The 16,586-nt window shown below is 42.2% G+C and overlaps 1 protein-coding gene across 8 annotated transcripts in view; it reads left to right on the forward strand.

Annotated features, from left to right (window-relative positions):
• LOC108924249 (poly(rC)-binding protein 3) overlaps nucleotides 1-16,586 on the forward strand; it is a 40,738-nt gene that overhangs the window by 13,352 nt on the left and 10,800 nt on the right. For all 8 annotated transcript variants that reach the window (XM_018735488.1, XM_018735493.1, XM_018735491.1 and 5 more), the window contains exons 4-9: nucleotides 14,392-14,558; nucleotides 15,002-15,025; nucleotides 15,260-15,292; nucleotides 15,385-15,501; nucleotides 15,680-15,811; nucleotides 16,130-16,258. In XM_018735488.1, coding sequence (XP_018591004.1) covers nucleotides 14,484-14,558; nucleotides 15,002-15,025; nucleotides 15,260-15,292; nucleotides 15,385-15,501; nucleotides 15,680-15,811; nucleotides 16,130-16,258 — 510 coding nt within the window. In that variant the 5' untranslated portion in view covers nucleotides 14,392-14,483. The remainder of the gene's footprint in view (nucleotides 1-14,391; nucleotides 14,559-15,001; nucleotides 15,026-15,259; nucleotides 15,293-15,384; nucleotides 15,502-15,679; nucleotides 15,812-16,129; nucleotides 16,259-16,586) is intronic.

The following is a 16,586-nucleotide window of genomic DNA, read 5'->3' on the forward strand; positions in this document are numbered from 1 at the left end:
CTACAGTAAAAAAATGCTCAACTGCATAAATGGGTAAATCACTGTAAGCAGCTTAACATTTTAAGTCGCTTTAGGGATAATAATAGCACTGAAACTGCTGTTTCAACTGTGACTTATATTGACCTTAATTGATGGTTGTGATTGCTTGAGACTTTCAGTGTGACAGAGAATTGCATAGCTGTTTTTTTATGGGTGAAGTGTGACCGTGTTAACAAACTGCTTGAAGGAACATCTGTCTCCGTTCAATTCCTGTGTTAGAAAAACAGCCCCCAGTCCAGCCACCACCACTGGAACCCTACTCACACACGAGAAGTCATTGTTTCCAGGCTAATTTAGAGGATGCTGTTGCAGTGGGTTTTAGTTGCGCGAGACCCTGTTATGTCAGGGATGAGTGTACTCTGCGTGTCTTGAAGTGCAATATCTCAAGGATGCAGGTGTAATAGACCAGAAAAGGAAGCCCAGAAGAGAACGATGTCCGAGAGTCAGGGATTTCAGGAAGCTACTTTTTATCAACTATGACAAAGCAGAAATAAAATCACATCTCTGCTCTGTGCTACTTAGATAGGATTAATGGATGAGACATATTTCACAGAATAAATGTTCGTAAGCAATAAAAAACTATCCCTGCAATACATTTATTTAACCCTTTCCCAGGCATTGCAATGTAAATAAAGATCTAATTTTTTCCATGTTATAATGCAGTGCCAAATAAGCATCATTTCTGTGACTTCACGTGACTCCATGTGGCTCCATGTTCCAGAACTACTTGTTCTAGATTTTCTTTCCTTGCAATGCAACAAGAGGAGTAGTTGGAATGATCTTTGATCTTGAGTGTCTTCCAACATGAGAATCCTCTCCTCCAGCATTGTTTAATGAACATTCTTGTTTGTCTATTTCTGTGAGTTTCTTCAGAGAGTACTAAAATGGTTTACCACTGCCTTCTTTGGTTTGTGTTTCTGTTTGTGTTCTTACAATCACTGAAAGCGATCATGTGCTGCCATTTGCTGCAACGTTGCTGCCCAGTATAGATGGATAAGAATGTAACTCCTTCTCCAGTGTTGTTAGGTTTAGTCTGACATCTCAGTGTTAACCTTCCCACCATAGGTGACCCTAATAGATGGAGTTTTCTCCTGAGAGCACTGCTATAAGTTTCACTGATGAGCACAAATATTGTCATGAGCGACAAGGCCCCATAGTGTGAGGACAGCAGTAAAGAAGCAATATGAGACGACATGGAAAATCGTTCCATCTCATAGAGTACCACAAGTACCCTCCATACCCAACCTTTGCTCTGAATGAAGGCTGTCACATTGACATGAGTCCTACTTTTTTCTGTTGCCTGTCCGGAGACAAGCACATGGAACTGCAGCTGGAGAGGTGGCAGAGCCACATTAAAAGTCCACTTTCAAACAGATGCCATTAATTATTGGTTTCTGCTGCAAGGGAGACTCATTATTGAAAGCATTGACTGTGACTGAAAAAGAGGGTCAGGCAAAATTTTCCATTAGCGAGGGAAATTTTCCATTAGCTCTCCGAGGGCAGAAAGAAGTCTAAGAGACCTTTTCTTCTACAAAGAATGCGTTTCCACCCCATAAGCTATGAAATTGACTACTTGAGTTCCGACTCGGGACTACAACCGAAGGATATATCTGCACTTGAAATTCCCACAGCCTAGGGAGTGTGATGGGTTTACGGCTGTTCCTTTTTCATACAGTCTGCGCTTGGTTCACTCAGAGTCCAGGACAGAACCAGAACTTCCATCCGACAGACAGAGGGACTGCCCTCCGGTGAAACGAACGACTCCGAAACTGAAATGAAACACTTTCTGAACGTTTCAGATTTATGAACACAATTAACCAAACCCATGTCATTTACACACATTTGCTGTAGCCTGAAACATATTTAGGTTTATCCAGCCTCCACCCCAGCTGTGCGACTGACTGTGAGACTTTTAACTACCTCATGTTGATCTCTTGAGTGCAGTTTGAAGCTGAGGGTGACCGGCAAAGTTAGAGTTACTTGTTCAGAAACAATAAACAGTGAAAATGCACAGCAGCACAACAGAACCCTCCTGTAGCTCCTCCCTTATTAGTGTGACCCCTAGTCCCTAACTTGCTGTTACACAGGGGCCCCAACCACCAAATGTTTGCCCTCATCTGTTGTCCTGAATCAAAATTTTCGACTTCTCTCTCCCCATTCTCTCCTTCACGCCCTTCTGGACCAATTTAAGTTCTGACGATGATGAGGACGCAAACAGTAATGTTTCATCCCTGCCATCCCATCGCAGCTGAGAGCCTGGTCACCTTGCTGGGGGCAACTGGACAGTTTACTTATAGGGCTGACTGCCCTCTCTGTCCCCAGTGTGCCCATAGTCTTTCATCTCTCTGTGATCCTGCCTCTACCTCCGGAACTTTCCCGCTAACCGGTAGGACTGACTCGTGCGATGACTTCTAACATGCAGATGGACTTTAGTGTTAATTTATACATGGCAGTCAGAGTCATATACACTGATTTTTTTTAAAGCTACCTTCTTAATGGTAGGAAAACCCTGAATCATCACCAATGTCCAACCTTTTTTCTGATGGTCATTCTGCAGCATGATTTGGTTTTTATCCCTGAAATTTAAAATTAGTGTGTTCTCCTATTTGCTCTGAGTGATGCAAATGCAATTGGAGTTTGTTTTGTGGTGGCTGCACATTTGTGTGTGTGTTTGTATGTGTGGGTGTATTTGATTGAAGCCTGTAGTCGCCTTGGGTTAAAGAGGAGTGCTTAGTCCCTCGAAGGTTTCTTGCATAGTTACAGTCTGCTTTTTCTGGCTATAGTATTTCTGAAGGTAGTTCAGAATGTTTGTTTGTGTTTAAAGTAGATGGCCTATGACTATTTTTGTATTTGCCTCACACATTCAGGCGCTGCTTTTATGATTTAATGTGGTGCAAATTTAATGCTCTATTTGTTATATTTTCCCACAGGCAACTTATACTTAGGAGTGATGTTCATCACCCGGAATTCTGGGGTAAACTAGCAGTAGGAAGGTTGAATAAATTAATTTACTGTGAAACCAAAAGAGACATTTACATATTTAGTAAAATTAAGATATGATTTAAGAGATGCTATGTTTCGGAGAAAATCCTTCAAAAAAAAAAAAAACATCTCAGGCCGAGCAATTAGAATAAACAGAATAACTCTTTGGATTTATTGCTCAACCGTGCAAGGGTTGTGCCACAATGGCTTTTATTCAATTCCCCACCCAGCTGCCCATCTGACATAGCACTGGATTTGCTCTTGGGGGTTGATAATCCTGATAGGATTGTCGGAGCGGCTCCTGGTAATTCCGTACACTCCTTGATTAAAAGGGTGGGGGATCATTCCACTGGGCAGAGCCCAAACTACAACATGTAGTACTTCCAAGGGGTACCTTCCTGACCCACCGGACATACCAAACCTTTGCTGTGAATGAAGGCTGTCACATCGACCCCTCAAACACTTTCCACATGTCTTGTGTGTCCCACTTTGCAGTGGAGCTGTGGTGGGAGGGGCTTGTTTGGACATGTCTCCGTGTCATATCAAAAAGTATAATTTGTTCGATGTCCGTAACACAGCAACTGTGGACGTGGATACGTGCCTTTTAACAGACCACACAGAACTGGGGAGTGCGAGATGACCAGAGATGGCTGCATCGATGTGTTGTTCTCTGGATGTGCCAGGATGCCAGCAAGCATCATTGGGCTGCCCGTCTGCCCCAAGGGGCCCCTCGATTTGTGCACCGGAACCTCCTGTACCTTCGGTTATATGGTATGCTTTTAAACAATGACGAAAGTGCCGGCGTTGAGGCAGCCCACCGCAAAAACATTTGGATCTAGGGGATTTTTCTCCTTTTTGTTCCATGAGAGGTCACGTGTTATGATGCCTTGCCCACATGACCATGTCTAGGGCCAATCGTGTAACAGTATTCTGCCTGGACTGAGCGAAAGGAGAGGGAAAAAATCATTTCCTACAGTGCTTTTTTTTAATCTTTTGCAAACGTCGAACGTGGTGACCATCTGTTTGACGGCGAACAAAGGTAAAGCCTTTTATTAAGTCAATCAGATATGTTTGCTTGTTGAGTATATCAAATTTCTGTGTATGGTGAATAACTGAGTACCACGGCACAACCGTGGGAAGCTCGTCAGTTTAAATTTTTTTTAGCATATCTTTCTTGATATGCTACCTGTAAGAGCAAACATATAGAATAGAGGATTCAATACGGTATCGCTATAGTCTCCTGAAGGAAACTTCCCAGTGGTGAACACTGTATGAGTATGTGGAATTCCAGTCTGTGATTTGGAATGGGTGTTATAAATGGTGAAAACATTAAAAGCTAGGAGTTTTTTTAGTTGTTCTATATACAGCATGAATGTATAATGTTTTTGGTAACTCTTGCTTTTAATGTAGATTATTTTTATTATTATTTCCATAATTATTTCCATGTCGAATCTAAAAATTTGAATGCGTTCAGTACTTTGAATTTGTTCAAAAATGAGGAAAAATCCTGTGTACTGTCACTATTCTGTACAGTATCACACTCTTGAGAACAAGCTTAGATTTCTGTTCTCCATTATGAAATTATACATCTTTTATAGTGATTTTTGTTTAGATGCAATTGTGATACCTCTGTGACAGGCAGAACTGTCTCTTTCATCAGTCATGTGCCTTCTGTAGTTCTGAACATAGGTATTTGCAAAATGAGGAAGCCGTTATCTCTAGAAATTACCGCAGCACCCAAGACATGCACATATTTGCCATCGTTATTCCAATTACCATCATTATTTCATGTTTTTGTCTCTCTGAATTCCGTTTCACTTTATATGGATCGATAAAACAGTTTTTACTTATTAACATCAAATGTTAAGCAAAGAGATTAACACATATCAGCTCCTAAATGTACTTTATATATAGTTGTCTTTCAATTACCAGAACCATGTTTAAAATATCATAAACTAAACGCATTCTAAATAGGTGCTAGATAAAAAAATAAATAAATAAATATTTGTAAATATTTCTAAATCATGGTATGTATGAATCATTTTAATGTTAATCTTTAAGAAAAAAAACATGAAACGTTTCTTATGGTGAGCTTTCCGGTATTTTTTGTTCAGTGTTTTGTCTATAACTTCATTTCCTGATAAAATGTGTCTTTGATGTGGTAGCAAGCCGTCAATCGTAGGCGTCATATATTGCGAACATATTTCTGTGCCTCTTAACGGGGCAGAATACCTTGTGTGCGCAGAACAATGCCTATGTGTACGCAGCCTTATTGGGATGGCTGCAGTACAGCGTGGCTTCATCTTTGAACGCGGGAAAATGCGGTACGGTATATATCGGGGTAACGTACAAAGACGGAGCCTTTGTTCTGTTCCACCATCATGCCATCGGCAACCTCTTCCTCCGCGCTTGTTTACAGGGACATCGCTCCAATCACGCAGTATGGATGAGGGCAAGATGTGTGGCGGGAACGGTGGTAGTGCCCACGCGGCCGATCGGTAACCCTGCTCCGCCAGGCGGATGCGCAGTGCATTCTGCGGCCCGCTCTTGACTGTAATGTGGGCTGAGATCCCAGCCCGGGCGACTGATTGGGGCTGACAGTTTTAGAGCCTGCTGTCAGGCCGTGTAGGCTGGCTGCTCCACAGACATGCGCACCGCAACCAAAGGGTCCTCGGGAGCTGTTCACATGCGAGCGTCTGCACAGCTCTGGGGGACGCCCGCGTGGCCCCCGTGCTCCCCGTGCCCCTCACGTCCCACAGCCAAAGCTTCCCAGTGGCTTCCAAATTGTCCTGCAAGGCCATGCGGAATACCCTCCAAGAAAATGTGCATAGAAACATTGTAAATCCCTAAATTTGATGGAAGTCATTGGAACATATGTATCTTGCTCTTCGCTTTTATTTCATATCATATGCTTTCCATGTAGGTCTTCAAAAGACACCTTCCCCCTCCCTTGCTGAAGGCCTGGGCTTACCTGCCTGTGACACTTCTCTTTGGCTCACTGAGAGAGGTCAGGTAACGCCTCACTAACACAATCCTTAATCTTGTCACGGCTGTAGCAATAAACTAGAGCATGGCTGAAGAGTCACGGACGCAGTGACGATGGAATGTGAGGAGCGGTCCATTCATCACCGGGCCTGCAAATCTGCAACTTCAAGCTGGTACTTGTGCCTTGCTAGCTATGATTCAGCATCCAAATCGATTATTACCAAGGAGGATCAGCACTAAATTCACAGAGCTTTTTCGCTGACGAACTGTTGGCAAAAAAAGGCGGAGAACATTGAAAGCTTTGCTGTCATGAAAGTCTGTCATTGCAGTTACATTTCTCTCCCCAAATTTGGCATGGCTGAGTGCTTTAATAGACTGTAGCTAGGTGGTTAAAGAATCACGAGAATTATGAAATTTTAAAACCAATGACAACATGCACTGGATGTTTAAAGGGTCATTTTAAAGCTCATCAGTGCAACCAGAAAGCCTTATCCGATACAGCTCTTAATATCTCATGTTCATGCTCCAGTTTAGTCTTAGCTTCTCTGGAGTAGGGACCTGTGTAAAATGCATTCCCGTAGCGGTTCGGAACACAATTAGAAGCACTTACAGTCCTGTATTTTTTTTAAAAAAAAATAAACAAATTTTTTATAAAACTTAGAATCAGTACTGCAGCAGTACCATGAGTGCAGTTCAAAATCTTGGAGATGGAAAAGATGATTTGCAGTGATTTTTGCCAGCTCTCCTCTCCACATTGCCTCTCCTGTTGCCACATTGCCTCTTGACATCACAAGAACCGAAGCTGCACTTTCAGGCTAAAGCACACTGCTTACCCTATGTTGTGTTGGACATGCATACCAGAATCCCTCACAAAGCATGCTTCATTGTTAGCGTATTGAAACTAAAAGAAATTTTTAGTGTGGCTTGAAGATACAGACTTGTCTCTTCTTGTTCTGTTTCCTGATGCTTGTTGTTGATACACAGAGCTATGATATTCTTTCTCTGACATGCCCAGAAGATATTACAATAGGAAAAAAAGCTGCATTTGACACAAACCAGGAGTCTTTCTATCTCTACAAACCAAGATGTTCTGTGCATGTTAAAATCATGAGTCTCTATCGTAATCAATGATATTGTAAACGGAGTACATACATTGCTCATTATCACATTTATATATTTGTCCCCTCTGTCCAATATCCAAAACATATTGGTAATGTAGAGTTATTTGAATATTTTTGAAAATGCTTCTTATGTTAACTCTACAATCATAAGAAGATCATGGAAGAACATGGAACTGGATTACGTAATGTTGAATACTACCCTCTGCAATACCACAAAACACACATGCACTAACATTGCACTTTGGAGAACTGATGTCTCATTTTGCTATACAGATCATTTCCATCTATTGTTGATTTGCTTGCTTTTCAACTGTGTGACTATAATTACCTGCTGCCATGACAGCAGCCTTCAACACTAGGGTTACTTTCCATGCCATTTATTTCCTTGCCTCATTATCATCTGCTCATTATAACCTATAAAGGAATCTCATTTAACAGATCCGTGAAGCCCGTGTAAATATAAGTTTTTACTTTCCCTGCGGTTTATACATTGTTTTCAAGGAGGAAGAACTAATGGCAGTGAGTTAATAGATGTGGGTTTCGTAAATCTCTCCCCTGGGTTACTGCCAATGCTGATGTCTTCCAGAGAAACACAAAATAAATCAGTACCACTCCTCTCCCCCCCTTTGCATCTCAGAGGCAACTGGATTTCGGTCGGTTTTGTTTAACTTTTTACTTTTTTTGCCTGGTAACACGTGGGCTATATACGAAGAGCCGAGAGCTGCTGTTTAGATGGTACTGTCACTGGATAACAAGACCGTGCTCTCTGAGGCATTCCGACTCATGAGCTGTTTCATCTTGCTGTGGTTCGACGTGGATGCCTCTTTATGGACGGCTGATATTAAAATGTAGGAATAACATGCCTGTGTCTGGGAGGATTAGGACAGAGCAGATGACAGGGGATGGAGTCAGATTATACTGAGTTTTTTTCCCCATCTATTTCTATATTTGGAGTGCCAGGTTTTTTTCTTTTTTTTTTTCCCCAAAACGGCAAAATATGGCAGTTTATAGGCAGAATATCCACTGATTACTTGTCATGTTCCTGTCTTTACTAGTAACTGATTAACGGGTGTAGTTTTGCCTAGAACTGTAACATCATGAGTCGTCTGAGATTAAAATTGTACTTAAATGGTACGATCAGCTGCTTTTCTGAATCTCTGTCATGTTCATATCCTTTGGATGGCTTTCATTATGGACAGTAACACAGATTAGTACTTAGCTAATTTTGTCACTTAACTTCAGCTAAATTAAGATGTGTCACCATCACTCTAACGTTTGCCACAGCAATCATCTGCTAAGATATTAAATTTCTCTGTTTATATTTGGAGAACTAACGTAATATGTGAGAACGGCTCTCTGTCACTTCTAAAGCTACTAAAGGTATCCTCTGTCTGCAGTCAGTGAACGTTTCCACAACACACACACACACACACATTTTCAGAACCGCTTGTCCCATACAGGGTCACGGGGAACCGGAGCCTACCCGGTAACACAGGGCGTAAGGCCGGAGGGGGAGGGGACACACCCAGGACGGGACGCCAGTCCGTCGCAAGGCACCCCAAGCGGGACTCAAACCCCAGACCCACCGGAGAGCAGGACTGCGGTCCAACCCACTGCGCCACCGCACCCCCAGTTGTTTCCACAACAATTCAAGTAATTCACACTGCGATTAGGAAGGAAGAACTTCTGCATAATTTGAATGTGTAATATGAATAGAATGTACCCTGAATACGTGAATGTAAGGAGCAGGAAGAGTTCCCTAGATATCCATGCACATGAGCTCAACGCTGAGGAGCAGCCTTTCTCACAAAACTGATTGCATAACCAGGGATGGATTGAGAAATGTCTTTCCCCTGAGGCCTCCTACCATCCTCATACATGACTGGACGCAGGTCTTGAAAGTCATGGAGGAGACAGGCAGGGTCAGGTTATGGGAAGGCCAAATGGTCAGGGCAGCCCTGTTTGCAGCTGTCCAGGGGCTTGCACACCTCTGTAGGATGACCCAACTTCTGCTCTTTTCCCAAATTTCTAATTTCGTCTGCAATCAAACCTCTTCTTTCCATTGGGTTGCTTGGACATTCAGTCTTCCACTTTTTTTTTAAATGTCTCATGCTTGATGTTGGTGCTACTTGCTTTTATTTTAGGATAAATATAGGAATTTTTCAAATTCATGTGATTAAGCAATTTAGAATAGTCAGTAACCAGTAATTAAAGAGAACAATTAATTCTTCAAAAGCCTTCACACAACCTGGATATTTGTTGGTACGCAATGCTTTTTGAAACCCATTTCCTATGTAATTAAATGAGAGTGGGTCATTGGTGCGCTGGTTCATGGAGCGCGGGGCGGTGTGGGGACGGCACTGTACACGATCACTCAGCCGGCAGTGCTCACTCCCTCGGATTTTACCTGACAGGAAGTCACCTCCAGGTGAAGGCCTCTTAGAGGAAAGTGAACAGTTTAGCATTCTGCACCTTGGCCTGCCTCTTTTCCCCTGAAGCGGGAGCGAGGACAGCACAGACCCGCCAACACCCTGTCACCGCTAGCCGAAACACGGCCTGATTCAGCAGTACCGTCCTTCTTCCTATTGTTATTTTGCATCACAATGCTTTGCAAGTTTTGTGTTGGGTTATGGTGCAAAGTTGGTGAAGGAGGAGGGCAAAGGCAATGCCTCCAGGCTCCAATTTGCCCCGAAATTTAGTACGAGCCACCGTTTCACTAATAAACACTGTCACTCCTTGTTATCCACGCGCCCTTGATCCAATGACAAGACTACTGATCTGCTTAATACGATAAAATCATTGCACTCGTCCTACACTGGTCCGTCTGCCACGTCTCCTACATCTCAAACTGGGGAGAGCTTCACTTTGAAGGCGTCTTCTCTTTTTACCCAGGTCTTTCAAGCTGACAATTAGTAAGGATCATGTCTGAATGGTGCCTTGCTTACATTTGATATTTTTACGGTGGATGTGAATGATGTCAACACACTGAAGCATATAGTGGCTTTGGTGACTAAACACAAATAAATAAATGTGAGAGCCTAGAAGCCTACTTGAGGACAGCCAGATTGATCATCACAGTCCCGTCTCCAGTGCAGATCAAATTAATTGTTAAGATAAATCAGTTTCTGTGATAAATCTCAACACTTGCAGTGTTTTATTTAATCCAAAGACCCGTAACATTCAAAAATAGCTGAGCAGTTTTGTTTAGCTGTTCCTTACTAGGAACACAGCAGTCAGTGCTATACCTTGCAGTAATTTGATTGCAGCTCTATGGGAAGTCTACATTTATCTGACACTTTTCTCCAGAGCAATTACAATGTTAGATTATTTACCCATGTATACAGCTCAGTAAGTACTTTGCTGAAAGGTACAACAGCCAGAAGTGCAAATCAAAGAAGCAACCTTTGGGCCCAAAGGCAGTAACACTAACCACTATGCTACCAGCTGTCCACTTTGGGTGGGTTTCCTCTGGGTGCTTTGATTTCCGTCTACACTCGTAGGTAATCCAGATACATGGTCTGTGAATTTGTGTGGCAATACTCTGCAATGCCTTGGCATTCTGTCTGGGGCGTGGCCCCTAAGCCTTGTGTGTCAGGGATAGGGTCTAGACCACTGAGACCCTGAGCGGGTTAAGTGACTAACAAAAGTGAGTGCTCCCCAGTATGCTACATTATACTGTAAATGACGGTAACAGTCTATGACAACCTTCTATATTAATTCTTACGTCTCATTTGTTCCAGATGGTTCTAAAACTGTGTCAACACAAACGCATTAACATCAGCAAAGTTAACCCCTAAACTATGAAGAGGCGGTCCAGATTACCTTGTTGTGGTGCTGGGGCTAAGGCTGACCCAGCTAAAAATGATCGGTTTAGCTTTCTGACCTGTGCTCATGATTTCTTTGTATTCCTCCAAATAATATGTATTGCTTTAAAGGTCATGTAGCTTGACTGTAAGGCTAGTAAAATTGCAATGGAATGGAAAATGACTTCATAATTGTGCATATGTGGAGAAAAGTATAACATGATCTGAAAACCGTTGAATGCTTTCTGAACCTATAACTTCAGAATGATATATATACACACACCATTCTCTCTCTCTCTCTCTCTCTCTCTCTCTCTCTCTCTCTCTCCCTCCCCCTGTCTAATGAGAAGATAATAGAAAGAGTATGGTTACTGCATATCAGGTATCAAGCCCCCTAAGTCAAGCAGTTATTTAAAAACGCTGATGGTTTGGAGAAAAACAGAGAGAAAAACTGCAATGAGGCATATGAACAACACCAAGCCAGGTATTACCGAAACTGACGAACTGAAGAAACTGACGAACACTTGACCCTACATCAGGGTATCTTTTGAAACTGTTGACAACTGACTACTCTGAAATTTTGACATCGATATGAAACCCCAGCTTAGATTGCTGAAAAAGTGAGGTTCACAACAGACAGACCTTCCCTTGTCTTCAAGCATCATATCTGGGCTAAGTTAAAAACCATAATGGTTGCATCCAATAAAGTCACTGACATTGCTGACTTTTCCAGGATGATTAATGTTGACAGGCACGTCTTAAGGGAAGCAATAGTGAGATTCATTTAAGCCACGTTTTCCCAAAATTAATCACTTTATACTCACACAGTTTTTCTTCCAAAAGGCCTAATTGAGATTCCAACTTTTCAAAATGATACATATCAATCTCATTCTTTCCTTTTCTTTCTTGGATTTACCGTCCAATGCACTTTCAGAAAAGATGCATTAAGAGATGGGGAAAAAAAACCGTCAGACAATGACTGTATAGAAGAATGCTACGTTTTTGTACATGAAATGCAAGCTATTTCTGTACAAAACACAAAGCAAAGGGAAATAGAAAGTGAGTGAGGAAAAGGGACCATTTTGGGAATGTGGCTCGGCCAAGCGTAAAGCGTGATTAATTCAATAGCTGCCATAGAGGAAGGGGCCAGAAGCTCTTTAGCGGAAGGCCTGACCCACTTTCTACATCAGATGTCAAGAGGAATACCGCTCTTAATAACAACTGGGCATTTTTCAGCCAAATTAACATAAAATTAACATGTATGTCAATACAAATACGTAGAGAGTGGCTCATGTGCGAATTCATTAGCAAATTAATATGTTCACATTGCTCGTGAGTTGCATGAGTCGCAACACTTAAATCTCTGCTGTTTCAGACTTCTGACAAAAGCAAAAATTTTATGCAGACATGCCTTTTAGGGTAATATTTTTTCAGTTGTGATGCTGGCCTGTTTCTGCAGGTGACACAGAAAACCAACCAACAGATGTAGGAGTTGCTATTATTTATTTAATTATTTATTTATTTATGTTAGGGTTCATCTCCACTAAATAGTCACAAAAAGAAATTAAGTAAAGAGTTTTTTTTTTTTTAATTGTATTTATTAATTGAGATGACGCTGTAAGGAATACTGAGCAGAAAAATCCAAACAGGCTATGTGAATCACAGCCCCAGTTCAATATAGATTATGATTCGCCAGTTTAAATTCACGCACGGAAAATTTTGACGGCCATACCTGTGATGTTTGTGTGCTGTAGGGACATCGCTTATTTTATCAGAGGTTCTTTAAAACAGGGGACCTCTGCTTGTGGTGCCCATGTACAGTACTGTATATATGTGTGATGTTTGGGGATTTTGTTTCTGTCCATGGGCTTTGTCCATCAGAACCTCTGGATGGGGTTAACACAGGATTAGGGTTTTTTATGCAATCAGGGCTCTGCTGGGAGAGGACAGCTGGCTGTAAATCTTATCCCTTCAGCCCCCAGCCCCCACCAAAACCCAGTGCTTGAATTCTCTCCCTCTTCCTCCTCTCCAGCTGTCTTTCTCTGCATCTCAGTACTCTGCTCACCACTTTCCATCTTCGCCCCCTCCCTTTTTCATCTCCTGCACTATGTCCCAGTTGTTCAATTATCCCCTTTAACCCCTGTCAATACAAACACCTTTTAACTTTCTATTTCAATCTTTCAGTCTCTGATACTGGGACTCCTGACTGTATTGTTGAATGATCCACAGCTGGAGTAAATATTCATTGTATACCAGCTCTGGCGAAAGTAACAAATCTCTTTTGTTTGTTATTCTTTATTTATACTCAAATGCTATGAGAGAAGACTAATTAATACAGTGCAAAATCCCATGGGGATAATATAACATAAACTAAGTGCATTTTCTTAAACTTCACCTTTACTTGAAACAGAAATAAAGGATGATCATCTGGAATAAGTGGAACACTGTGGAAGTCTTGGGGTTGTCCCGGTTTTGATGTCTCTGAGTTATTTCCTCTGTAGTGGTCCCTCTGTAAGATACCGGAATTATTAACTCAAGTGTGGCTACAAAGCATTTGCTGTCGCAAAGCTATCAGAGCTGCGATGCAATATCGGGTGAAATATGATTATGACATCCTGGAGGTGCTGAGCTCATTTCTTTATTGTGGCTTTACTTCACTTTCTTGTACCGGTTTCTGGGCTTTTTCATATTCTGAGCAAGAAAACCCTTTGAAAGCGATTTCTGTGTTTGACGTTGCAAAAAATACCAAACAAATGGTGCAAGCTCACTCGGAAAAAAACCCGCTGCACAAAGAAAGTGGAAGGAGACGGTTGCAGAACTTTAGCAGTGTTCACAGTGTGCGTGTCACTGAGGGTCAGTCGCCGTTTTTTGCTCATTATTTTTACTCAGAACCTTAACTGAACATTTAGAAAAGTGCTCCCTCTTGTGTTGCAGCCAGGCATAAATAAATGTTGATATACTCACTGTAATGAGTTCCCGTACAATGAAAAATCACTACAACGGCTTGACAATACACCACTGTTTCACATAACAGCTTTTTTATTCGGTACAACAGCATTTTTGCCCATTGGGTGATAATTTTACTTCCATACAAACTCTCCATGCAGTCTTGACATAGACACAACTGACAGATCAACCATATGCATAGAGTTAATTCCTGACAACAAAGTCCCTGGTTACCGGTTCAGAGCAGTCGTTCAACGCAACAGTAACAAAGTAAATTTGAAATAAACACTCAACACTAAAAAAGTGCACAGCAATGCATTATTAACTATGTACACCTGGCCACATGGGAGAGCTATTTCCTACGTCTTATTATTTTGACAATCTCAATGAATTACAGCCAATAACGTCAATCAAATATGACACCTAAAACAACAAATTCAGCAGTGTAATTCCACCATGCTGCTGACGCACTAATAATGACACTCTGTGACCGCAGTACCTGTGCTTCCTCACAGGTGACTGGTTGGCTGCAGTACCATCACACTCTTCCTGTCCTCGGGGGACTCCTCTCACGTGACCACAGTCCTGTCTCACCTCCACTCCCAGCATGGAACCCACCAAGATCCAGTCAGAAGGAGGCCTGAATGTCACCCTCACCATCCGGCTCCTCATGCACGGCAAAGTGAGGAGGCGCAGAGAGAGCTGTGGGGATGAAGGAGGGGGGGTTTGGGTGGGGGTTGGACATTGGGGACAGGAAACCAAAGGCTGGCTGCAGTGACTCAGATGCCTTTTAGGGCCTGTCTGCCTGCAACCTTCTGACTAAGTGCTCATTGGTTCAGGAGGATTCAAGGACAATGGGCCTTTGTTCTTTCAGCCATGCCGACCCCATGCTTGTAATCTTCTTACATATTCAGCCTGTGCTGCAACAAACAGGCTACTGCTTGTGTATGTTTTTTTTTTTTTTCTTTCTCAGGTTCTACCGCAGTTGATTTTCTTTGTAAATGTCATACAAAGTTAACAATAGAAGAAAATAAATACAAATATTTATTTATATCTATATAATGTTCATATTTATATATACTGTATATGGTAGACCTGGCAATTAATACTTTTTTTTAATTACAGGAGGTTGGGAGCATCATTGGCAAGGTTTGTACTTTATTATTTATTTTTTACCATGTTATCTATCCGTAACAGTTATACACATGCCAGCTTAAATACTGCTTAAATTAATTCTCGAGGGTTCAACATCAGCATGCTCTAGGTATATCAGTCTCACACCTACTGGTTACACATATAATACTCTTAATCCATCTACCGCCAGATTTTCACTTAAAAAAAGAAATGTAGCCTTTTCAGTTTGTCTGCGTATGTCATTTCCAGAAAGGGGAAACAGTAAAGAAAATGCGTGAAGAGGTATGTCTGCTTTGTGGTTTATTAATATCTGATAGTGTGATTGTGTAGGTCTGTGCCTGTGCTCTGTGCTGATTTGCTTACATGGCCTGCAGAGTGGTGCTCGCATCAACATCTCAGAGGGAAACTGTCCAGAGAGGATAGTTACCATCACAGGCCCCACAGATGCCATATTCAAGGCCTTTGCCATGATTGCCTACAAGTTCGAGGAGGTACTGTTCACCTTAACTGTGCAGAAGGGACTCAGCTGAACCGTTGTTTCTTTTCTTATTTATAAGCATGATTTGTGCCGGTAAAATTGTGTATCCAGTGCCTTTGGTTGGGGAGATTGTACTTGTCTGCACACTGTGTGTCAAGAGGAGTCTGTGATGAAGTGCAATGACCTTCCAGGATATAATCAACTCCATGAGCAACAGCCCAGCCACCAGCAAACCCCCTGTGACCCTGCGCCTGGTGGTGCCAGCCAGCCAGTGTGGTTCCCTCATTGGGAAGGGAGGCTCCAAGATCAAGGAGATGAGAGAGGTAAGGAGCAACTGGGCAGTACATCAACCAAACAATGTAGTGACTTTGTCACGTTTGTGTTGGTGTTAAAGGTTAAGAAGCATGGTGGTGTAATGTGTGGAGCTGTTGCTGCCTCTGTGGAGTTTGCATGTTCTCCGTGTGTTCGTATATTGCACAGTCTAAAGACGTGCAGAAAAAGGCAGTTGCAAACCCTAAATCGTCGGCTGCCAACAAAACCGAACAAGAGTTGTTTCACCCTGCCGATGACGTGCCTTCGATTTGTACACATGGGCTACCAACTGGCATGACATTACCTCATTGTACCATGCTTGTCTCCAGTCCACAGGGGCCCAGGTGCAGGTGGCCGGGGACATGTTGCCCAACTCCACAGAGCGTGCCGTGACAATCTCGGGGACCCCAGAAGCCATCATCCAATGTGTCAAACAGATATGTGTAGTCATGCTGGAGGTACTTTACAGCAGGAGGCTTGCTGGAGTCACAGTAAAACTTGGCACAGAGATCAGGGAGAACACACCCAAGCCTAGAAGTGTTGACGTAGGACATAAGACACAATCCCTTTTGAAGAACGCATTTGTGTTTGGGTCACAGTTTCCAATGGTTTTAGAAAACAGAACTGTATTTGTAGCTGAGAATGTTTCATGAGTCTTAAACATCAGAGTATTGACCTCATCAGTGGAACTGAGATATAATTTTATATACAGTTCAGTAAAAGAGTTTACTTGTACACACACATTTATATATATGTATGTTATATATTGTACTGTATATCTATGCT

Source organism: Scleropages formosus, chromosome 21 (genome assembly GCF_900964775.1).
Source record: "Scleropages formosus chromosome 21, fSclFor1.1, whole genome shotgun sequence".
NCBI classification, from domain to species: domain Eukaryota; kingdom Metazoa; phylum Chordata; class Actinopteri; order Osteoglossiformes; family Osteoglossidae; genus Scleropages; species Scleropages formosus.